General features: G+C 52.6%; 2 protein-coding genes across 2 annotated transcripts in view; both read left to right on the top strand.

The window, feature by feature from the left end:
• LOC122545689 (rab11 family-interacting protein 4-like) overlaps window positions 1–13,661 on the top strand; it is a 205,235-nt gene extending 191,574 nt beyond the window's left edge. The window contains exons 4-8 of the mRNA XM_088000810.1: window positions 4,353–4,576; window positions 11,258–11,440; window positions 11,610–11,744; window positions 12,685–12,720; window positions 13,583–13,661. Coding sequence (XP_087856936.1) covers window positions 4,353–4,576; window positions 11,258–11,440; window positions 11,610–11,744; window positions 12,685–12,720; window positions 13,583–13,661 — 657 coding nt within the window. The remainder of the gene's footprint in view (window positions 1–4,352; window positions 4,577–11,257; window positions 11,441–11,609; window positions 11,745–12,684; window positions 12,721–13,582) is intronic.
• Window positions 13,662–13,692: 31 nt separating this feature from the next.
• The window catches only part of rab11fip4b (RAB11 family interacting protein 4 (class II) b), a 230,584-nt gene continuing 219,262 nt past the window's right edge, over window positions 13,693–25,014 (top strand). Inside the window, exon 1 of the mRNA XM_088000812.1 lies at window positions 13,693–13,781. Within this exon, the coding sequence (XP_087856938.1) occupies window positions 13,693–13,781 (89 nt within the window). The remainder of the gene's footprint in view (window positions 13,782–25,014) is intronic.

The following is a 25,014-nucleotide window of genomic DNA, read 5'->3' on the forward strand; positions in this document are numbered from 1 at the left end:
TCAAGACAGAACTTGGCTCGATTCCACTTTCCACAGTGTGGAGGTGCTGGTGTGGGACTGGGGTGGACAAAGTTACAAATCACACAACACCCAGTTAGAGTCCAACAGGTTTATTTGGAAGCACTAGCTTTCGGAGCGACGCTCCTTCATCAGGGAGCTAGTGGGGCAGGATCATAGGACACCAAATTTATAGCAAAAAAAACGTTGTTATGCAATTAAAACAATATATTGAACAAGGAGAAAGTGAGGACTGCAGATGCTAGCGATCAGAATTGAGGGTGTGGTGCTGGAAAAGCACAGCCGGTCAGGCAGCATCTGAGGAGCAGGAAAATCGACGTTTCAGGCCAGAGCCCTTCATCAGGAATAGGGCTTGTGGGCCAGGGGCTGAGAGAGATAAATGGGAGGGGGTGGGGTTGGGTGGAATGTAGCTGAGAAAGTGATAGGTGGATGAAGGTGAGTGAGAAGGTGATGGGTCAGAGGGGGGAGTGATGGACAGGTTCGGAGGGCAGTGCTGAGTTAGAGGCTTGGGACTGGGATAATGTGGCAGGAGGGGAAACGAGGAAGCTGGATGGATGCAGGGTCCCAAGGCGGAAGATGAGACGTTCCTCCTCCAGGCATCGGGTGGTAACGGTTTGGCATTGGAGGAGGCCCAGGGTCTGCATGTCCTTGATGGAGTGGGAGGGGAGTTGAAGTGTTCAGCCACGAGGCGCTGGGGTTGGTGGGTGCGGGTGTCCCAGAGATGTTCTCTGAAACATGGAACAAATCTAAATTTGAATTTTAGAATGCGCAGCAGGTTTTGGTTCATTAATATGTAAATTCCAGAACTTCTTTTCAGTCACATTCTGGAAACAACTTGAGGCACAGAAGTTACAGAAGATGGAAGTAGGTTTGGAGGCTAATGGAAAGTGATCCTTTATTATGAGAGGGATTGAATATAAAAGTAAGGGCCATTACGCTGCAGTTATACAGAGCCTTGGTAAGGCCGCATCTCCAACACTGTGTGCTGCAAATGGTCTCCTTACTGAAGGAAGGATGTGATTGTGGTGGGCGTGGTTCACTCGGAGGGTTATGAGGTGGATTCGTGGAGTGAGGGGTTTGCCTCATGAGGAGCGGTCGGAGAGACTGGGCTTGTTTGCACTGGGGTTTGGAAGTGGGGGGGTGGGGGGATGTTTGATTGAGGTGTATCAGTCCCTGGATAGTCTTGATAAGTGGATGTGGAAAAGAGGATTCCTCTTGTAGCTCAGTGCAGAACCAGGGGACACTGATTTAAAATTCTGGACAGAGGTGAGGAGAATTGGTTCCTCTCAGACAGTGCTGTATCTTTGGTGGTCTGTCTGAGAAGGTCATGGGGCCAGGGGTCAGAGGCAGGTGGCTTCTCATGGTGGAAGGGATTGAGGGTTACTGGGATAGATGGGAATGTGGACCTGAGAACAGAAACACAGCAGTGATCTTACTGTAAGGCTGGAGGGGCTGAAGGGCCTCTTCCTGCTGTTCCTTTGATTGATTGTCTGTATGGAGTCTGAGATGTTGCCACTACCCTCTTTAGGTGAGGACACAGCTTGCTCTGGTGTGGGAGGGTGAAACCACTGCCTGGGCCCAAACTAGAACAGACTGCAGTTTCCCATCAGTTTAACGACGTGTTCATTGACGTGATCAGCATTAACTGTCACTTTGTGGATGTTCACTCTCATTCCTGCAGATCCATAAATTCATATAACCTCATCGTAGTGGGTGGAGCTTATGGCCATCTGTGATATTAACCCTTTCAAACCTTAGCCAACAGTCACTCCTGGGAGTTCTGGGGTGTGGGGAGTACACGTGTGGGGGGAATGGGGAACAGGGTGTGTGGGAGTGGGGCTGTGGAATACACTGGGTGTGGATGGCAGTAATGCCCCAGTTGGTGAGAGTCCAGCTCAGAGTCTGTCAGGTGCCAGTGAGTTCACTTCCTCAGGAAGGAGAGATCAGCCTCGGAGAGGGAGCAGCTCAGATTGACCTGAGTCACAGAGATACACCATTGAGCCCATTGCATCCATACTGGCCCCTTGTTAGAGCAGGAGTCATTCCCAATGCCCTTGGTGCTGTAGATTTATTTTCTTTAGAGCCCTCTCCTGATTATCTCAGCTTTCACCATCGAAAATGGACAATCTACATCAACACTACAGACAAGAAAGCACAGCATCACCTCTACTTCCTGAGGAGGCTACAGAAATGCAGCATGTCCACAAAGACTCTTACCAACTGTTATAAATGCACTATCGAAAGCACTCTCTTCGGATGCATCCCAGCTTGGCGTGGCAACTGCTCTGTCCAAGACTTCAAGAAACTACAAAGAGTCATGAACCCGGCCCAGTCCATCATCCAAACCAGCCTCCCAATCCACTGACTCTGTCTCTACTTCCCACTGCATCAAGAAAGCAAGACGCCTCCTGCCCGGTTACACTCTCTCCCACCCTCTTCCATCGGGCAGAAGATACAAAAGTTTGAAAACGTATCAATAGATTTAAGAGCAGCTACTTCCCCACTGTTATCAGACTGATGAATGGACCTCTCATATCGATATTAGAGTTAGAACTTAGAACATAGAACAACACAGCACAGTACAGGCCCTTCGGCCCTCGATATTGTGCCAACCTTTTATCCTACTCAAGGTCAGACTAAGCCACCTACCCTTCATTTTACTGCATCCATGTGCCTATCCAGGAGTCACTTAAATGTTCCTAAGGTTTCTGACTCTCCGACCGTCACTGGCAGTGCCTTCTCACCACTCTCTGAGTAAGGACATCTCCCCTTACAATTATACCCCCTCGTGATAGATATTTCTGTCATGGGAAAAAAGTCTCTGGCTATCTACTCTCTCTGCCTCTCATCACCTTGTAACCTCTGTCTAGTCACCTCTCATCCTTCATCGCTCCAATGGGAAAAGCCCTACCTCCCTCAACCTTTCTTCATAAGACATGCCCTCCAGTCCAGGCAGCATCCTCGTGAATCTCCTCTGCACCCTCTCTAAAGTTTCCACATCCTTCCTATAATGAGGTAACCAGAACTGATCACAATATTCCAAGTTGATCTTTCTCTGCCCCTTCTCTGTAGCTATAACACCATGTTCTGCATTTTGTTCTATGACCCTGACGTACTTGTGTAAGGTATGATATGTTGGGGTAGCACACAAAACAATATTTTTCACTGTATCTCAGTGCACGTGACAGTAATAAATCAAATCGAATCAATGAGTTCAAAGTTATTACTCATTGTGTAAAAATGCTCACCCACCCCTCCGTCCCCTCACCCTTACACCCCCGTCCTTGGGTCATCAGGAAACAGATTATTCTGCCCCTCTGTTCCCTTCACGTGCCTCAATCCCCTTTGCCCCCAGAGAAACTCCAACCCAGTCCCCATTCTGGGAAACCTTCCTGCACACTCTCACAGGCCTTCAGCTCCTCCTAAAGTATGGAGGCCAAACTGGACACTGTACCTGTTTTGTTTCACTTGCTCGTGGGTGTGGGGGTTGCTGTCTGGCCCAGTATTTCCTGCCCTTCCCTAGTTGCCCTTGAGGAAGATGGGGTGAGCTTCTGCCTTGAGCCACTGCAGAGCTTGCGGCCCACCTGCCTCACACAAAGAGGAGCAGAAAGCTAGAGCACTCGCCAACAAAATGCTGCAGAGGCCAGAGGGTTTTGGAAGATATTTTCCAAACTACGGTTCATCGAGTTTTGTCAGTTACTTGTGGCTTGGCAGGAAACTGAGGTTGGAATACAGAGCAGCCCTGATCCAATTGGATGGCACAGCAGGTTGGGTGGGCTGAATGGCCTGGTCCTGTTGAAGTGTCGAACCCCCATTGCAGGAGCTCAGGGAGATTTCCAGGACAGTCTGTTCTGACCTGTTCTGACCCCCATCCCCCCACCCCCCCACCCCCAAACCCAGAACATATGAAGCTCCAGTGATCAAAGCTGAGCCCATTTTGACTGAGTTTAAATCGTGTACTTGACCCAGACACAAACAGTGTCAGATTCACTTCAGATTTACAAACTGCTACCATTATTTATTACATCGGTTATTTCTTTAAAACAGGAACAGAAATTGCTGAAGAAACTCAGCAGGTCTGGCAACATTTCTAGAGTGAAAGCAGAGTTAACATTTCAAGTTTTCTCAATGTTCGGATGAAGGGTGACTGGACCCAGAATTCAGGTTTCATTTCTGCACCTGCAATTCTCTGCTTTGTTTGTTTAGTCTTTATTTCTTTGACCTTGTGTTTGTCAGATTCCTGTTGCCCATGACCCTGAGCCCTGCGGTGTGCCCCTTCAGCTGGTTCAGATGGTCACGTCCCTCCCTCTAACGTATTGTTGTGTTCCCGTTAGGCTGCTCCGAGTACAGACAGCGGATTTGATTGTGAATCAGCTGAGAGTGAGGGCGAGCTTCATCCCGATGATGACACCATGACACTGGCTCGGCAGGCCATTCCCCACGACTCAGACATGGGCAGTGCCATTGAGCGTGCCCAGAACCTCGACCCATCAGACACAGCCAGAGAGCAACACTGGGATAACCACATGGTGGGTTTGTTCCTGCCTGGCACCCAACAGTGAGTAACTCAGCACCCTGACCCCCACCCTGACCCTCACCCTGACCCCCACCCTGACCCCCACCCTGACCCCCACCCTGACCCCCACCCTGACCCTCACCCTGACCCCCACCCTGACCCCCACCCTGACCCTCACCCTGACCCCCACCCTGACCCCCACCCTGACCCTCACCCTGACCCCCACCCTGACCCTTACCCTGACCCCCACCCTGACCCTTACCCTGAACCTCACCCTGACCCCCACCCTGACCCCCACCCTGACCGCCACCCTGACCCTCACCCTGACCCCCACCCTGACCCTCACCCTGACCCTCACCCTGACCCCCACCCTGACCCCCACCCTGACCCCCACCCTGACCCTCACCCTGACCCCCACCCTGACCCCCACCCTGACCCTCACCCTGACCCCCACCCTGACCCTTACCCTGAACCCCACCCTGACCCCCACCCTGACCCCCACCCTGACCGCCACCCTGACCCTCACCCTGACCCCCACCCTGACCCCCACCCTGACCCCTACCCTGACCCCACCCTGACCCTCACCCTGACCCCCACCCTGACCCCTACCCTGACCCCACCCTGACCCCCACCCTGACCCTCACCCTGACCCCCACCCTGACCCCCACCCTGACCCCACCCTGACCCCCACCCTGACCCTCACCCTGACCCCCACCCTGACCCCACCCTGACCCTCACCCTGACCCCCACCCTGACCCCTACCCTGACCCCACCCTGACCCCCACCCTGACCCTCACGCTGACCCCCACCCTGACCCCACCCTGACCCCCACCCTGACCCTCACCCTGACCCCCACCCTGACCCCACCCTGACCCCTACCCTGACCCTCACCCTGACTCCCACCCTGACCCCCACCCTGACCCTCACCCTGACCCCCACCCTGACCCCCACCCTGACCCTCCACCCTGACCCCCACCCTGAACCCCACCCTGACCCTCACCCTGACCCCCACCCTGACCCCACCCTGACCCCACCCTGACCCTCACCCTGACCCCCACCCTGCCCCTACCCTGACCCCACCCTGACCCCCACCCTGACACTCACACTGACCCCCACCCTGACCCCACCCTGACCCCCACCCTGACCCTCACCCTGACCCCCACCCTGACCCCACCCTGACCCCTACCCTGACCCCCACCCTGACCCTCACCCTAACCCCCACCCTGACCCCCACCCTGACCCTCCACCCTGACCCCCACCCTGAACCCCACCCTGACCCCCACCCTGACCCTCACCCTGACCCCCCACCCTGACCCTCACCCTGACCCTCACCCTGACCCCCACCCTGACCCCTACCCTGACCCCACCCTGACCCCCACCCTGACCCTCACCCTGAACCCCACCCTGACCCCCACCCTGACCCTCACCCTGAACGGCACCCTGACCCCCACCCTGACCCCACCCTGACCCCCACCCTGACCCCACCCTGACCCCCACCCTGACCCTCACCCTGACCCCCACCCTGACCCCTACCCTGACCCCACCCTGACCCCCACCCTGACCCCACCCTGACCCTCACCCTGACCCCCACCCTGACCCCACCCTGACCCTCACCCTGAACCCCACCCTGACCCCCACCCTGACCCCACCCTGACCCCCACCCTGACCCTCACCCTGACCCTCACCCTGACCCCCACCCTGACCCCTACCCTGACCCCACCCTGACCCTCACCCTGACCCCCACCCTGACCCCTACCCTGACCCCACCCTGACCCCCACCCTGACCCTCACCCTGACCCCCACCCTGACCCCCACCCTGACCCCTACCCTGACCCCACCCTGACCCCCACCCTGACCCTCACCCTGACCCCCACCCTGACCCCACCCTGACCCCACCCTGACCCTCACCCTGACCCCCACCCTGACCCCTACCCTGACCCCACCCTGACCCCCACCCTGACCCTCACCCTGACCCCCACCCTGACCCCACCCTGACCCCCACCCTGACCCCCACCCTGACCCTCACCCTGACCCCCACCCTGACCCCCACCCTGACCCTCCACCCTGACCCCCACCCTGAACCCCACCCTGACCCTCACCCTGACCCCCACCCTGACCCCACCCTGACCCCCACCCTGACCCTCACCCTGACCCCCACCCTGACCCCACCCTGACCCCACCCTGACCCTCACCCTGACCCCCACCCTGACCCCTACCCTGACCCCACCCTGACCCCCACCCTGACCCTCACACTGACCCCCACCCTGACCCCACCCTGACCCCCACCCTGACCCTCACCCTGACCCCCACCCTGACCCTACCCTGACCCCTACCCTGACCCCCACCCTGACCCTCACCCTGACCCCCACCCTGACCCCCACCCTGACCCTCACCCTGACCCCCACCCTGACCCCCACCCTGACCCTCCACCCTGACCCCCACCCTGAACCCCACCCTGACCCCCACCCTGACCCTCACCCTGACCCCCCACCCTGACCCTCACCCTGACCCTCACCCTGACCCCCACCCTGACCCCCACCCTGACCCTCCACCCTGACCCCCACCCTGAACCCCACCCTGACCCCCACCCTGACCCCCACCCTGAACCCCACCATGACCCCCACACTGACTCCCACCCTTAACCCCACCCTGAACCCCACCCTGACCCTTACCCTGACCCCCACCCTGACCCTTACCCTGAACCCCACCCTGACCCCCACCCTGACCCTCACCCTGACCCCCACCCTGACCCCCACCCTGACCCCACCCTGACCCCCACCCTGACCCTCACCCTGACCCCCACCCTGACCCCCACCCTGACCCTCACCCTGACCCTCACCCTAACCCTCCACCCTGAACCCCACCCTGACCCCCACCCTGACCCTTACCCTGACCCCCACCCTGACCCTTACCCTGAACCCCACCCTGACCCCCACCCTGACCCCCACCCTGACCGCCACCCTGACCCTCACCCTGACCCCCACCCTGACCCCACCCTGACCCCCACCCTGACCCCACCCTGACCCCCACCATGACCCTCACCCTAACGCTCCACCCTGAACCCCACCCTGACCCTCCACCCTGACCCTCACCCTGACCCCCACCCTGACCCTCACCCTGACCCCCACCCTGACCCTCACCCTGAACCCCCCCTGACCCCACCCTGACCCCCACCCTGAACCTCACCCTGAACCTCACCCTGACCCCACCCTGACCCCACCCTGACCCCCACCCTGACCCTCACCCTGAACCCCACCCTGACCCCCACCCTGACCCTCCACCCTGACCCTCACCCTGACCCTCACCCTGACCCCCATCCTGATCCCCACCCCGACCCCCACCCTGTCCCCCATCCTGACCCCCACCCTGACCCCCACCCTGAGCCCCCACCCTGGCCCCACCCTAACCCCCACCCTGACCCCCACCCCTGACCCTCCACTCTGACCCCCACCCTGACCCCACCCTGAACCCCACCCTGACCCCCACCCTGAACCCCACCATGACCCCCACACTGACTCCCACCCTTAACCCCACCCTGAACCCCACGCTGACCCCCACCCTGATCCCCACACTGACTCCCACCCTTAACCCCACCCTGACTCCCACCCTGACCCCCACAGTGACCCCGACCCTGACCCTTACCCCCACACTGAACCCACACCCTGACCCTCCACCCTGACCCCCACCCTGACACCCACCCTGAACCCCCATCCTGACCCCTACCCTGAACCCCCACCCTGACTCCCACACTGATCCCCACACTGGACCCCACCCTGACCTCCATCCTGATCCCCACGCTGACCCCCCACCCTGACTCCCACACTGACCCCCACCCTGTGCCCCCACCCTGACCCCACCCTGACTCCCAACCTGACACCCACTGTGACCTCCACCCTGACCTCCACCCTGACCCCCCACCCTGACTCCCACCCTTAACCCCACCTTGAACCCACACCCTGAACCCCACCCTGACCCCCACACTGACCCCCACAGTGACCCCCACCCTGACCCTCACCCTGACCCCCACACAGAACCCACACCCTGCCCCCCCAACCTGACCCCCCACCCTGGCCTCCATCCTGACCCCCACGCTGACCCCAACATTGACCCCCACCCTGACCCTCACACTGACCACAACCCTGAACCCCCACCCTGACCCCCACCCTGACCCCCCACTGACCCCACACCCTGACCCCCACCCTGACCTCCCACCCTGACCGCCCCAACCTGACCCCCACCCTGACCCTCACCTGACCCTCACCTGACTCTCACCCTGAATCCCCACCCTGACCCCCTACCCTGTCTCCCACCCTTCACCACACACTGACCCCACCCTGAACCCTACCCTGAACCCCACACTGAACCCCACACTGACCCCACCCTGACCCCCACACTGACCCTCACCCTGACCGCCACAAAGACCCCCCACACTAACCCCCACACTGAATCTCACCCTGAAACACACCCTGAACCCCACACTGACCCCCACACAGACTCCTCACCCTGACCCCCACCCTGAACCTCACACTGACCCCCACACTGACTCCTCACCCTGACCCCCACCCTGAACCCAACACTGACCCCCACCCTGAGCCCCACACTGACTCCCCACACTGACTCCTCACCCTGAGCCCCACACTGACTCCCCACACTGACTCCACACACTGACTCTTCCCCACCCTCATCCCCACACTGACCCCCACCCTGACTCTCACCCTGACTCTCACCCTGACCCTCACCTGATCCTCACACTGAACCCCCACCCTGAACCCCACCCTGACCCCCACCCTGACCCGCACCCTGACCCTCACCCTGAGCCCTGCCCTGAACCCCACCCTGACCCTCACATTGACCCCCACCCTGACCCCCCCGACCCCACACTGACCCCACACCCTGACCCCCACCCTGACCCCTCACCCTGAACCTCACACTAACCCCACCCTGACCCCCACACTGACTCCCCAACCTGACCCCCACACTGAACCCCACCCTGACCCTCACCCTCACCCTGACCCGCACCCTGAACCCCTCCCTGACCCTCACCCTGACCCCAACCGTGAATCCCACCCTGACGCTCACATTGACCCCCACCCCCATCCTGAACCCCCACCCTGACCCCAACCCTGAACCCTCACCTTGAGCCCCACCCTGACCCTCGCACTGACTCCCCACCCTGACCCCCACCCTGAACCCCCACCCTGACCCCCACCCTGACACACTGACCCACCCTGACCCACACCCTGAACCCCACCCTGACCCCATCCTGACCCTTACTCTGAAACACACCCTGACCTCACCCTGACCCCCATCCTGACCCTCACCCTGACCCTCACCCTGACCCCCACCCTGACCCTCACCCTGACCCCCACCCTGAATCCCCACCCTGACCCCCACCCTGCCCCCCCACCCTGACCCCCACCCCGAACCCCCACCCTGACCCCCACCCTGACACACTGACCCCCACCCTGACCCACACCCTGAACCCCACCCTGACCCCACTCTGACCCTTACCCTGACCCCCACCCTGAATCCCCACCGAAAGCCCACTGTGACCCTACCCTGACCCCCACCCTGACCCTTACCCCGATCCTCACCCTGACCCCCACCCTGAGCCCCATCCTGACCCCACCCTGACCCCACCCTGAACCCCACCCTGAAACCCACCCTGACCCCGACCCTGAACCCCACCCTGAACCCCACCCTGACCCCCTCCCTGAACCCCACCCTGACCCCAACCCTGACACTCCCCTGAACCCCACCCTGAACTCCCACCCTAACCCTCACCTGAACCCCCATCCTGAACCCCCACCCTGACCCTCCCCGAACCCCCCACCTGACCCCCACCTGAACCCCAACCCTGACCCTCACCCTGAACCCCCACCCTGACCCTCACCATGAACCCCCCCACCTGACCCTCCCCCTGAACCCCAACCCTGACCCTCACCCTGAACCCCCACCCTGACCCTCACGCTGACCCACACCCTGACTCTCCCCCTGAACCCCAACCCTGACCCTCCCCCTGAACCCACACCGTGACCCTCACTCTGACCCTCACCCTGACCCCCCACCCTGAACCTCACCCTGACCCTCACCCTGATCCCCACACTGAACCCTCACCCTGACTCTCACCCGGAACCTCACCCTGACCCTCACCCTGACCCCCACACTGAACCCTCACCCTGACCCTCACCCTGACCCCCACCCTGACCCCCACCCTGACCCCCATCCTGAACCTCACCCTGACCCTCACCCTGACCCTCACCCTGTACCCTCCCCCTGAACCCCCACCCGGACCCTCACCCGGAACCTCACCCTGACCTTCACTGACCCCCACACTGAACCCTCACCCTGACTCTCACCCTGACCCTCACCCTGACCCCCAACTTGACCCTCACCCTGAACCCCCATCCTGGCTCCAACATGACCCCACCCTGACCTCACTGAACCTTACCCTGACCCCATTGTGCCATCCCCAAGATCTCCTCCATGATCCCAACCGATCGTACACTCTAGCCAGTGACCCCTGGGTTACAGAGAGGGAGGGAGGGAGGGAGGGAGGTGGAAATCAGCCCGAGATCCTGCTCCTGGTGATGGAGTTTGGTGAGTAGCTGGGCCTGAGTGTCCCAGTGGCATCTCATCAGCTGGCTCCTGGGTTTTTGTCGCTTCAGGATGTTGTGGGTTGTCTGTGATGTAGACTGACGATGTCTCCCTCCCCCATTACAGAGACAAACCTCACTCTCTGTCAGCAGTCTCTGAGCCCTCCGCCAGCTCACTCCTCAGCACTGAGGAACAGTATGAAGATTATGGAGAAGCTGATGATACTGACTTCATTCCCAGCAGCCCGGGTCTGGATGATGAGGGCAGAGCCAATGCTTTCTCTGACCTGGGATCCTCCGTTTCCTCCAGGTTAGTGAGAGGTACACAGCAGAGCTGAGGGGGAGCGGACTGGGGATTGTCGTGGAGCAGGAGTGAATCAATTGGGAGCCTGTGAGTGGGGATTAGTCGGGGGTTGGTGGGGTGCTGGGTTGGAATTGATTATTTAAAAGTTGTTAATGGGTTGACTGTGTCTTCCCAGCGCTGGCCAAACCCCACGGAAGATGAGAAATGTGTTTGGCAGTGAGTTCCTCGATGTCTATTGCTCCCAGTGCTCTAAGAAGATCAATTTACTCAATGACCTGGAGGCACGCCTCAAAAAACTGAAAGCAAACAGGTGAGTGTATGAGAGGCAGTGGTGACCCCACCGTGACCCTGTGCTGACCCCACTGTGACCCTGTGCTGACTCCACCGTAACCCTGTGGTGACCCCACCATATCCCTGTGGTGATCCCACCATGACCCTGTGGTGGCCCCACCGTGACCTTGTGGTGATCCCACCATGACCCTGTGGTGACCCCACTGTGACCCTGTGCTGACTCCACCGTAACCCTGTGGTGACCCCACCATATCCCTGTGGTGATCCCACCATGACCCTGTGGTGGCCCCACTGTAACCCTGTGGTGACCCCACCATGACCCTGTGGTGACCCCACCATGACCCTATGGTGACCCCACCATGACCCTGTGGTGGCCCCACCGTGACCTTGTGGTGACCCCACTGTAACATTGTGCTGATCCCACCATGACCGTGTGTGACCCCACTGTGACCCCGATTTGGCATCTCACATTCACCTGATTTTAACCCCAGGGTGACCCTAGTGTAGCCACGGTAACCTGGTGGTGACCCAGGAACCTCGATGTGACTCCTCATACAGAACTAACATTTTCATGGGTCCCTGAGATTAGGGTCTGCACCCAAAAGGAAAAAACAGTGAAACTGGTGACTGAGACAAACTGGTCCATCTCACCAAAGGAAATAGGAACAGGATTAGGCCATTCTGCCCCTTGAGCCTATTCCCCGTTGTCCCACATATTTCAATATGCAGTTCGAGAGCTCCCTATTCACCACTCGGTCCAGATTGTTCCTGAGCTATCCCACAAACAATTCACAGGGCCTTTGTGATTTCAGGTCTCTGGACACTGACCTGGCTCTGAGCTGGCTCTGACCAGACACTGACCAGAGTTTGAGAGATTGTTTGATGCAGAGAAGTACAGGAATGAGCAGGTTGTGGGGCTTGCTTGTGTCTGGCTCACAGTCATGTTGTTTCCCTTCCAGCCCCAACAGGAAGATCTCATCCACGGCCTTTGGAAGGTGAGAAATTCTTACTGACATCTGTCTGAAAGGGTCAGGGCTCACAAATCCAGCATTGTGGGAAGGAAAGGAAACTGGAGAATGGCAAACTATACAGGATTCAATCCTGAATGTCTTCAAACATTCTCCAGTATAGGCCTTGATCTCTACAGACTGACATTTAGGAACATAGTTATGACCAAGTTAGGAGAGAGAAACAGATTCCTTTCCCTGTCACACTCATCCATGAATTACAACAAAACTTGAATTTAAAAATGGAGGCAATATTGCCAATCATACCAGACTTAGCTCAAGATCCAGCCCACTGGATTGGCCCCACATCCACAAACATCTACCCCCGACGCTCAGTAGCAGCAGTGTGTACCATCTACAAGATGCACTGCAGGAATTCACCAAAGATCCTCTGACAACACCTTCCAAACCCATGACCACTTCCATCTAGAAGGACAAGGGCATTGGATACTAGGGACACCACCTCCTGCAGGTTCCTCTCCAAGACAGATTGTCCTGGAAGGGGAAGGTATTTCAAGGATTTCAGCATCAGGTGAAGCTAGACACTAGGCAGTATCACCTTTTTCATGCAGAAGCAACACAAGTGGTGTGTGAGGTTAACACTGGGACATGAGCTTCAGTACCTGTGTGATGCCAGGTACGTAGGTGGTACCAAGGCTGGCAGATATTATCAACAGCATTTCCCTTTGACTCCTCACACTAAGCAAGGTACTGACAGTCTCCACCCAGCCTACACTCACAAAACTCACCACACGCTGTCCAAAATTAGATGTGATCCTTTCATTAGACAGCATTTGCTAAATAATCCCGTGTGTGAAAGATGATGTTGAAAACCAATTTGCGATTGCAGTCAGGCTCCCAGTCTGAGACACTTGCACATGTTGGAAGTCACGTACGTTAATGCAAAGGACACTGACCTTTCGGGGTAAAACAGACCACACCTGTTTCAGCCAACGATCAATGCAAGCGTTCACTTGTTCAGCCATCAGTGCCTTGACCAAATTGAATAAACTGCCTCATTCAGAATTTAAACAAATTAGTAGTAAACAGTCAGTTATTATCCAATTGGTAACCATGATCTGGAGATGCTGGTGTGGGACTGGGGTGGACAAAGTTATACATCACACAACACCAGGTTAGAGTCCAACAGGTTTATTTGGAAGCACGAGCTTTCGGAGCGACGCTCCTCCATCAGGTGGTTCACCTGCTCCAAAAGCTGGTGCTTCCAAATAAACCTGTTGGACTCTGACCTGGTGTTGTGATTTTTAACTCCAATTGGTATATTCACCATAGCAACACCTTTACCATCCCTTTGTCAACCAATCAGCACTCACACAGTAGGAGGGTGTGACATTCCTTTCACATTGGTATTCTTGCAAATTATCCTGATGTGTGTCAGATAAAAAGCTTATAAAATGTGTCTTTATTCAGCAATACACAAGCTCTGTACCTGCCCAAATACACAAGCTCTGTACCTGCCCAAATACACACGCTCTGTACCTGCCCAAATACACAAGCTATGTACCTGCCCAAATACACAAGCTCTATACCTGCCCAAATACACAAGCTCTATACCTGCCCAAATACACAAGCTCTGTACCTGCCCAAATACACACGCTCTGTACCTGCCCAAATACACAAGCTCTGTACCTGCCCAAATACACAAGCTCTGTACCTGCCCAAATACACAAGCTCTATACCTGCCCAAATACACAAGCTCTGTACCTGCCCAAATACACACGCTCTGTACCTGCCCAAATACACAAGCTCTGTACCTGCCCAAATACACACGCTCTGTACCTGCCCAAATACACAAGCTCTGTACCTGCCCAAATACACAAGCTATGTACCTGCCCAAATACACAAGCTCTATACCTGCCCAAATACACAAGCTCTATACCTGCCCAAATACACAAGCTCTGTACCTGCCCAAATACACAAGCTCAGTACCTGCCCAAATACACACGCTCTGTACCTGCCCAAATACACAAGCTATGTACCTGCCCAAATACACAAGCTCTATACCTGCCCAAATACACAAGCTCTATACCTGCCCAAATACACAAGCTCTGTACCTGCCCAAATACACACGCTCTGTACCTGCCCAAATACACAAGCTCTGTACCTGCCCAAATACACAAGCTCTGTACCTGCCCAAATACACAAGCTCTATACCTGCCCAAATACACAAGCTCTGTACCTGCCCAAATACACACGCTCTGTACCTGCCCAAATACACAAGCTCTGTACCTGCCCAAATACACACGCTCTGTACCTGCCCAAATACACAAGCTCTGTACCTGCCCAAATACACACGCTCTGTACCTGCCCAAATACACAAGCTCTGTACCTGCCCAAATACACACGCTCTGTACCTGCCCAAATACACAAGCTCTATACCTGCCCAAATACACAAGCTCTATACCTGCCCAAATACACAAGCTCTATACCTGCCCAAATACACAAGCTCTGTACCTGCCCAAATACACAAGCTCTCTACCTGCCCAAATACACAAGCTCTATACCTGCCCAAATACACAAGCTCTATACCTGCCCAAATACACAAGCTCTATACCTGCCCAAATACACAAGCTCTGTACCTGCCCAAATACACACGCTCTGTACCTGCCCAAATACACAAGCTCTGTACCTGCCCAAATACACACGCTCTGTACCTGCCCAAATACACAAGCTCTATACCTGCCCAAATACACAAGCTCTATACCTGCCCAAATACACAAGCTCTATACCTGCCCAAATACACAAGCTCTATACCTGCCCAAATACACAAGCTCTATACCTGCCCAAATACACAAGCTCTGTACCTGCACAAATACACAAGCTCTGTACCTGCCCAAATACACAAGCTCTGTACCTGCCCAAATACACAGGCTCTATACCTGCACAAATACACAAGCTCTATACCTGCCCAAATACACAAGCTCTATACCTGCCCAAATACACAAGCTCTATACCTGCCCAAATACACAAGCTCTGTACCTGCACAAATACACAAGCTCTATACCTGCCCAAATACACAAGCTCTATACCTGCCTAAATACACAAGCTCTATACCTGCACAAATACACAAGCTCTGTACCTGCCCAAATACACAAGCTCTATACCTGCCCAAATACACAAGCTCTATACCTGCCCAAATACACAAGCTCTATACCTGCCTAAATACACAAGCTCTATACCTGCCCAAATACACAAGCTCTATACCTGCCCAAATACACAAGCTCTATACCTGCCCAAATACACAAGCTCTATACCTGCCCAAATACACAAGCTCTGTACCTGCACAAATACACAAGCTCTATACCTGCCCAAATACACAAGCTCTATACCTGCCCAAATACAAAAGCTCTGTACCTGCACAAATACACAAGCTCTATACCTGCCCAAATACACAAGCTCTATACCTGCCCAAATACACAAGCTCTATACCTGCCCAAATACACAAGCTCTATACCTGCCCAAATACACAAGCTCAGTACCTGCCCAAATACACAAGCTCTATACCAGCCAAATACACAAGCTCTATACCTGCCCAAATACACAAGCTCTATACCTGCCCAAATACACAAGCTCTATACCTGCCCAAATACACAGCTCAGTACCTGCCCAAATACACAAGCTCTATACCAGCCAAATACACAAGCTCTATACCTGCCCAAATACACAAGCTCTATACCTGCCCAAATACACAAGCTCTATACCTGCCCAAATACACAAGCTTTGTACCTGCTTAAATACACAAGCTCTGTACCTGCCCAAATACACAAGCTCTATACCTGCCCAAATACACAAGCTCTATACCTGCCCAAATACACAAGCTCTATACCTGCCCAAATACACAAGCTCTGTACCTGCCCAAATACACAAGCTCTATACCTGCCCAAATACACACGCTCTGTACCTGCCCAAATACACAAGCTCTATACCTGCCTAAATACACAAGCTCTATACCTGCCCAAATACACAAGCTCTACACCTGCCCAAATACACAAGCTCTATACCTGCCCAAATACACAAGCTCTATACCTGCCCAAATACACAAGCTCTGTACCTGCCCAAATACACAAGCTCTATACCTGCCCAAATACACAAGCTCTATACCTGCCCAAATACACAAGCTCTGTACCTGCCCAAATACACAAGCTCTGTATCTGCCCAAATACACAAGCTCTATACCTGCCCAAATACACAAGCTCTATACCTGCCCAAATACACAAGCTCTATACCTGCCCAAATACACAAGCTCTATACCTGCCTAAATACACAAGCTCTATACCTGCCCAAATACACAAGCTCTATACCTGCCTAAATACACAAGCTCTATACCTGCCCAAATACACAAGCTCTATACCTGCCTAAATACACAAGCTCTATACCTGCCCAAATACACAAGCTCTGTACCTGCCCAAATACACAAGCTCTGTACCTGCCCAAATACACAAGCTCTATACCTGCCCAAATACACAAGCTCTATACCTGCCCAAATACACAAGCTCTATACCTGCCCAAATACACAAGCTCTATACCTGCCTAACTACACAAGCTCTATACCTGCCCAAATACACAAGCTCTATACCTGCCCAAATACACAAGCTCTATACCTGCCCAAATACACAAGCTCTATACCTGCCCAAATACACAAGCTCTATACCTGCCCAAATACACAAGCTCTGTACCTGCCCAAATACACAAGCTCAGTACCTGCCCAAATACACAAGCTCAGTACCTGCCCAAATACACAAGCTCTGTACCAGCCAAATACACAAGCTCTGTACCTGCCCAAATACACAAGCTCAGTACCTGCCCAAATACACAAGCTCTGTACCTGCCCAAATACACAAGCTCAGTACCTGCCCAAATACACAAGCTCAGTACCTGCCCAAATACACAAGCTCTATACCTGCCCAAATACACAAGCTCTACACCTGCCCAAATACACAAGCTCAGTACCTGCCCAAATACACAAGCTCTGTACCTGCCCAAATACACAAGCTCTATACCTGCCCAAATACACAAGCTCTGTACCTGCCCAAATACACAAGCTCAGTACCTGCCCAAATACACAAGCTCTATACCTGCCTAAATACACAAGCTCTATACCTGCCTAAATACACAAGCTCTATACCTGCCCAAATACACAAGCTCTGTACCTGCCCAAATACACAAGCTCTATACCTGCCCAAATACACAGGCTCTGTACCTGCCCAAATACACAAGCTCTATACCTGCCCAAATACACAAGCTCTATACCTGCCTAAATACACAAGCTCTGTACCTGCCCAAATACACAAGCTCTATACCTGCCCAAATACACAAGCTCTATACCTGCCCAAATACACAAGCTCTATACCTGCCCAAATACACAAGCTCTATACCTGCCTAAATACACAAGCTCTATACCTGCCTAAATACACAAGCTCTATACCTGCCCAAATACACAAGCTCTATACCTGCCGAAATACACAAGCTCTATACCTGCCCAAATACACAAGCTCTGTACCTGCCCAAATACACAAGCTCTGTACCTGCCCAAATACACGAGCTCTATACCTGCCCAAATACACAAGCTCTATACCTGCCCAAATACACAAGCTCTATACCTGCCCAAATACACAAGCTCTGTACCTGCCCAAATACACAAGCTCTATACCAGCCAAATACACAAGCTCTGTACCTGCCCAAATACACAAGCTCTATACCAGCCAAATACACAAGCTCAGTACCTGCCCAAATACACAAGCTCTGTACCTGCCCAAATACACAAGCTCTGTACCTGCCCAAATACACAAGCTCTATACCAGCCAAATACACAAGCTCTGTACCTGCCCAAATACACAAGCTCTGTACCTGCCCAAATACACAAGCTCTGTACCTGCCCAAATACACAAGCTCTGTACCTGCCCAAATACACAAGCTCTATACCTGCCCAAATACACAAGCTCAGTACCTGCCCAAATACACAAGCTCTATACCTGCCCAAATACACAAGCTCTATACCTGCCCAAATACACAAGCTCTATACCTGCCTAAATACACAAGCTCTATACCTGCCCAAATACACAAGCTCTATACCTGCCTAAATACACAAGCTCAATACCTGCCCAAATACACAAGCTCTATACCTGCCCAAATACACAAGCTCTATACCTGCCCAAATACACAAGCTCTATACCTGCCCAAATACACAAGCTCTATACCTGCCTAAATACACAAGCTCTATACCTGCCCAAATACACAAGCTCTATACCTGCCCAAATACACAAGCTCTATACCTGCCCAAATACACAAGCTCTGTACCTGCCCAAATACACAAGCTCAGTACCTGCCCAAATACACAAGCTCTGTACCAGCCAAATACACAAGCTCTGTACCTGCCCAAATACACAAGCTCAGTACCTGCCCAAATACACAAGCTCTGTACCTGCCCAAATACACAAGCTCTGTACCTGCCCAAATACACAAGCTCAGTACCTGCCCAAATACACAAGCTCGATACCTGCCCAAATACACAAGCTCTACACCTGCCCAAATACACAAGCTCAGTACCTGCCCAAATACACAAGCTCTGTACCTGCCCAAATACACAAGCTCTATACCTGCCCAAATACACAAGCCCTGTACCTGCCCAAATACACAAGCTCAGTACCTGCCCAAATACACAAGCTCTATACCTGCCCAAATACACACGCTCTATACCTGCCCAAATACACAAGCTCTATACCTGCCCAAATACACAAGCTCTGTACCTGCCCAAATACACAAGCTCTGTACCTGCCCAAATACACAAGCTCTATACCTGCCCAAATACACACGCTCTGTACCTGCCAAATACACAAGCTCTGTACCTGCCCAAATACACAAGCTCTGTACCTGCCCAAATACACAAGCTCTATACCTGCCCAAATACACAAGCTCTATACCTGCCCAAATACACAAGCTCTATACCTGCCCAAATACACAAGCTCTATACCTGCCCAAATACACAAGCTCTATACCTGCCTAAATACACAAGCTCTATACCTGCCCAAATACACAAGCTCTATACCTGCCCAAATACACAAGCTCTATACCTGCCCAAATACACAAGCTCTGTACCTGCCCAAATACACAAGCTCTGTACCTGCCCAAATACACAAGCTCTATACCAGCCAAATACACAGGCTCTGTACCTGCCCAAATACACAAGCTCTATACCAACTAAATACACATGCTCAGTACCTGCCCAAATACACAAGCTCTGTACCTGCCCAAATACACAAGCTCTGTACCTGCCCAAAGACACAAGCTCTATACCAGCCAAATACACAAGCTCTGTACCTGCCCAAATACACAAGCTCTGTACCTGCCCAAATACACAAGCTCTATACCTGCCCAAATACACAAGCTCTGCACCTGCCCAAATACACAAGCTCAGTACCTGCCCAAATACACAAGCTCTATACCTGCCCAAATACACAAGCTCAGTACCTGCCCAAATACACAAGCTCTATACCTGCCCAAATACACAAGCTCTATACCTGCCCAAATACACAAGCTCAGTACCTGCCCAAATACACAAGCTCTATACCAGCCAAATACACAAGCTCTGTACCTGCCCAAATACACAAGCTCTGTACCTGCCCAAATACACAAGCTCTGTACCTGCCCAAATACACAAGCTCTATACCAGCCAAATACACAAGCTCTGTACCTGCCCAAATACACAAGCTCTGTACCTGCCCAAATACACAAGCTCTGTACCTGCCCAAATACACAAGCTCTGTACCTGCCCAAATACACAAGCTCTATACCAGCCAAATACACAAGCTCTGTACCTGCCCAAATACACAAGCTCTGTACCTGCCCAAATACACAAGCTCTGTACCTGCCCAAATACACAAGCTCTATACCTGCCCAAATACACAAGCTCTATACCTGCCCAAATACACAAGCTCTATACCTGCCCAAATACACAAGCTCTATACCTGCCCAAATACACAAGCTCTATACCTGCCCAAATACACAAGCTCTGTACCTGCCCAAATACACAAGCTCTATACCTGCCCAAATACACAAGCTCTGTACCTGCCCAAATACACAAGCTCTATACCTGCCCAAATACACAAGCTCTATACCTGCCCAAATACACACGCTCTGTACCTGCCCAAATACACAAGCTCTATACCTGCCCAAATACACAAGCTCTATACCTGCCCAAATACACAAGCTCTGTACCTGCCAAATACACAAGCTCTGTACCTGCCAAATACACAAGCTCTATACCTGCCCAAATACACACGCTGTATACCTGCCCAAATACACAAGCTCTGTACCTGCCAAATACACAAGCTCTATACCTGCCCAAATACACAAGCTCTATACCTGCCAAATACACAAGCTCTGTACCTGCCAAATACACAAGCTCTATACCTGCCCAAATACACACGCTCTGTACCTGCCAAATACACAAGCTCTATACCTGCCCAAATACACAAGCTCTATACCTGCCAAATACACAAGCTCTGTACCTGCCAAATACACAAGCTCTATACCTGCCCAAATACACACGCTCTGTACCTGCCAAATACACAAGCTCTATACCTGCCCAAATACACAAGCTCTATACCTGCCCAAATACACAAGCTCTGTACCTGCCCAAATACACAAGCTCTATACCTGCCCAAATACACAAGCTCAGTACCTGCCCAAATACACAAGCTCTGTACCTGCCCAAATACACAAGCTCTGTACCTGCCAAATACACAAGCTCTGTACCTGCCAAATACACAAGCTCTATACCTGCCCAAATACACAAGCTCTATACCTGCCGAAATACACAAGCTCTATACCTGCCCAAATACACAAGCTCTGTACCTGCCTAAATACACAAGCTCTATACCTGCCTAAATACACAAGCTCTATACCTGCCTAAATACACAAGCTCTGTACCCGCCCAAATACACAAGCTCTATACCTGCCTAAATACACAAACTCTGTACCCGCCCAAATACACAAGCTCTATACCTGCCTAAATACACAAGCTCTATACCTGCCCAAATACACAAGCTCTATACCTGCCTAAATACACAAGCTCTGTCCCCGCCCAAATACACAAGCTCTATACCTGCCTAAATACACAAGCTGTATACCTGCCTAAATACACAAGCTCTATACCTGCCCAAATACACAAGCTCTATACCTGCCCAAATACACAAGCTGTGTACCTGCCCAAATACACCAGCTCTGTACCTGCCCAAATACACAAGCTCTATACCTGCCCAAATACACAAGCTCTATACCTGCCCAAATCCACAAGCTCTATACCTGCCCAAATACACAAGCTCTGTACCTGCCCAAATACACAAGCTCTAAAACTGCCCAAATACACAAGATCTGTACCTGCCCAAATACACAAGATCTGTACCTGCCCAAATACACAAGCTCTATACCTGCCCAAATACACAAGCTCTATACCTGCCCAAATACACAAGCTCTGTACCTGCCCAAAGACACAAGCTCTATACGTGCCCAAATACACAAGCTCTATACCTGCCCAAATACACAAGCTCTGTACCTGCCCAAATACGCAAGCTCTGTACCTGCCCAAATACACAAGCTCTATACCTGCCCAAATACACAAGCTCTATACCTGCCCAAATACACAAGCTCTGTACCTGCCCAAATACGCAAGCTCTATACCTGCCCAAATACACAAGCTCTATACCTGCCTAAATACACAAGCTCTATACCTGCCCAAATACACAAGCTGTGTACCTGCCTAAATACACAAGCTCTATACCTGCCCAAATACACATGCTCCATACCTGCCTAAATACACAAGCTCTATACCTGCCCAAATACACAAGCTCTATACCTGCCTAAATACACAAGCTCTATACCTGCCCAAATACACAAGCTCTATACCTGCCTAAATACACAAGCTCTATACCTGCCCAAATACACAAGCTCTATACCTGCCTAAATACACAAGCTCTATACCTGCCCAAATACGCAAGCTCTGTACCTGCCCAAATACACAAGCTCTGTACCTGCCCAAATACACAAGCTCTGTACCTGCCCAAATACACAAGCTCTATACCAGCCAAATACACAAGCTCTGTACCTGCCCAAATACACAAGCTCTGTACCTGCCCAAATACACAAGCTCTATACCAGCCAAATACACAAGCTCTATACCAGCCAAATACACAAGCTCTGTACCTGCCCAAATACACAAGCTCTATACCTGCCTAAATATACAAGCTCTATACCTGCCCAAATACACAAGCTCTATACCTGCCCAAATACGCAAGCTCTGTACCTGCCCAAATACACAAGCTCTGTACCTGCCCAAATACACAAGCTCTGTACCTGCCCAAAGACACAAGCTCTATACCTGCCCAAATACACAAGCTCTATACCTGCCCAAATACACAAGCTCGGTACCTGCCCAAATACACAAGCTCTGTACCTGCCCAAATACACAAGCTCTATACCTGCCCAAATACACAAGCTCTATTCCTGCCCAAATACACAAGCTCTGTACCTGCCAAATACACAAGCTCTAAAACTGCCCAAATACACAAGATCTGTACCTGCCCAAATACACAAGCTCTATACCTGCCCAAATACACAAGCTCTGTACCTGCCCAAATACACAAGCTCTATACCTGCCCAAATACACAAGCTCTGTACCTGCCCAAATACACAAGATCTGTACCTGCCCAAATACACAAGCTCTATACCTGCCCAAATACACAAGCTCTGTACCTGCCCAAATACACAAGCTCTATACCTGCCCAAATACACAAGCTCTATACCTGCCTAAATACACAACCTCTATACCTGCCCAAATACACAAGATCTGTACCTGCCCAAATACACAAGCTCTGTACCTGCCCAAATACACAAGCTCTGTACCTGCCCAAATACACAAGCTCTGTACCTGCCCAAATACACAAGCTCTGTACCTGCCCAAATACACACGCTCTGTACCTGCCCAAATACACAAGCTCTATACCTGCCCAAATACACACGCTCTGTACCTGCCTAAATACACAAGCTCTATACCTGCCCAAATACACAAGCTCTATACCTGCCCAAATACACAAGCTCTATACCTGCCCAAATACACAAGCTCCATACCTGCCTAAATACACAAGCTCTATACCTGCCCAAATACACAAGCTCTGTACCTGCCCAAATACACAAGCTCTATACCTGCCCAAATACACAAGCTCTATACCTGCCCAAATACACAAGCTCGATACCTGCCCGAATACACAAGCTCTATACCTGCCCAAATACACAAGCTCAGTACCTGCCTAAATACACAAGCTCTATACCTGCCCAAATACACAAGCTCTATACCTGCCCAAATACACAAGCTCTATACCTGCCCAAATACACAAGCTCTATACCTGCCCAAATACACACGCTCTATACCTGCCCAAATACACACGCTCTGTACCTGCCCAAATACACAAGCTCTATACCTGCCCAAATACACAAGCTCTGTACCTGCCCAAATACACAAGCTCTATACCTGCCCAAATACACACGCTCTATACCTGCCCAAATACACAAGCTCTATACCTGCCCAAATACACAAGCTCTATACCTGCCCAAATACACAAGCTCTGTACCTGCCCAAATACACAAGCTCTATACCTGCCCAAATACACAAGCTCTATACCTGCCCAAATACACAAGCTCTATACCTGCCCAAATACACAAGCTCTATACCTGCCCAAATACACAAGCTCTGTACCTGCCCAAATACACAAGCTCTATACCTGCCCAAATACACAAGCTCTATACCTGCCCAAATACACAAGCTCTGTACCTGCCCAAATACACAAGCTCTATACCTGCCCAAATACACAAGCTCTGTACCTGCCCAAATACACAAGCTCTATACCTGCCCAAATACACAAGCTCTAAAACTGCCCAAATACACAAGATCTGTACCTGCCCAAATACACAAGATCTGTACCTGCCTAAATACACAAGCTCTATACCTGCCCAAATACACAAGCTCTGTACCTGCCCAAATACACAAGCTCTATACCTGCCCAAATACACACGCTCTGTACCTGCCCAAATACACAAGCTCTATACCTGCCCAAATACACAAGCTCTGTACCTGCCCAAATACACAAGCTCTATACCTGCCCAAATACACAAGCTCTGTACCTGCCCAAATACACAAGATCTATACCTGCCCAAATACACAAGCTCTGTACCTGCCCAAATACACAAGCTCTATACCTGCCCAAATAC

Source organism: Chiloscyllium plagiosum, unplaced genomic scaffold (assembly GCF_037043375.1).
Source record: "Chiloscyllium plagiosum isolate Xiang-an unplaced genomic scaffold, Cpla_swu_hap1 HiC_scaffold_25, whole genome shotgun sequence".
Classification (NCBI taxonomy): domain Eukaryota; kingdom Metazoa; phylum Chordata; class Chondrichthyes; order Orectolobiformes; family Hemiscylliidae; genus Chiloscyllium; species Chiloscyllium plagiosum.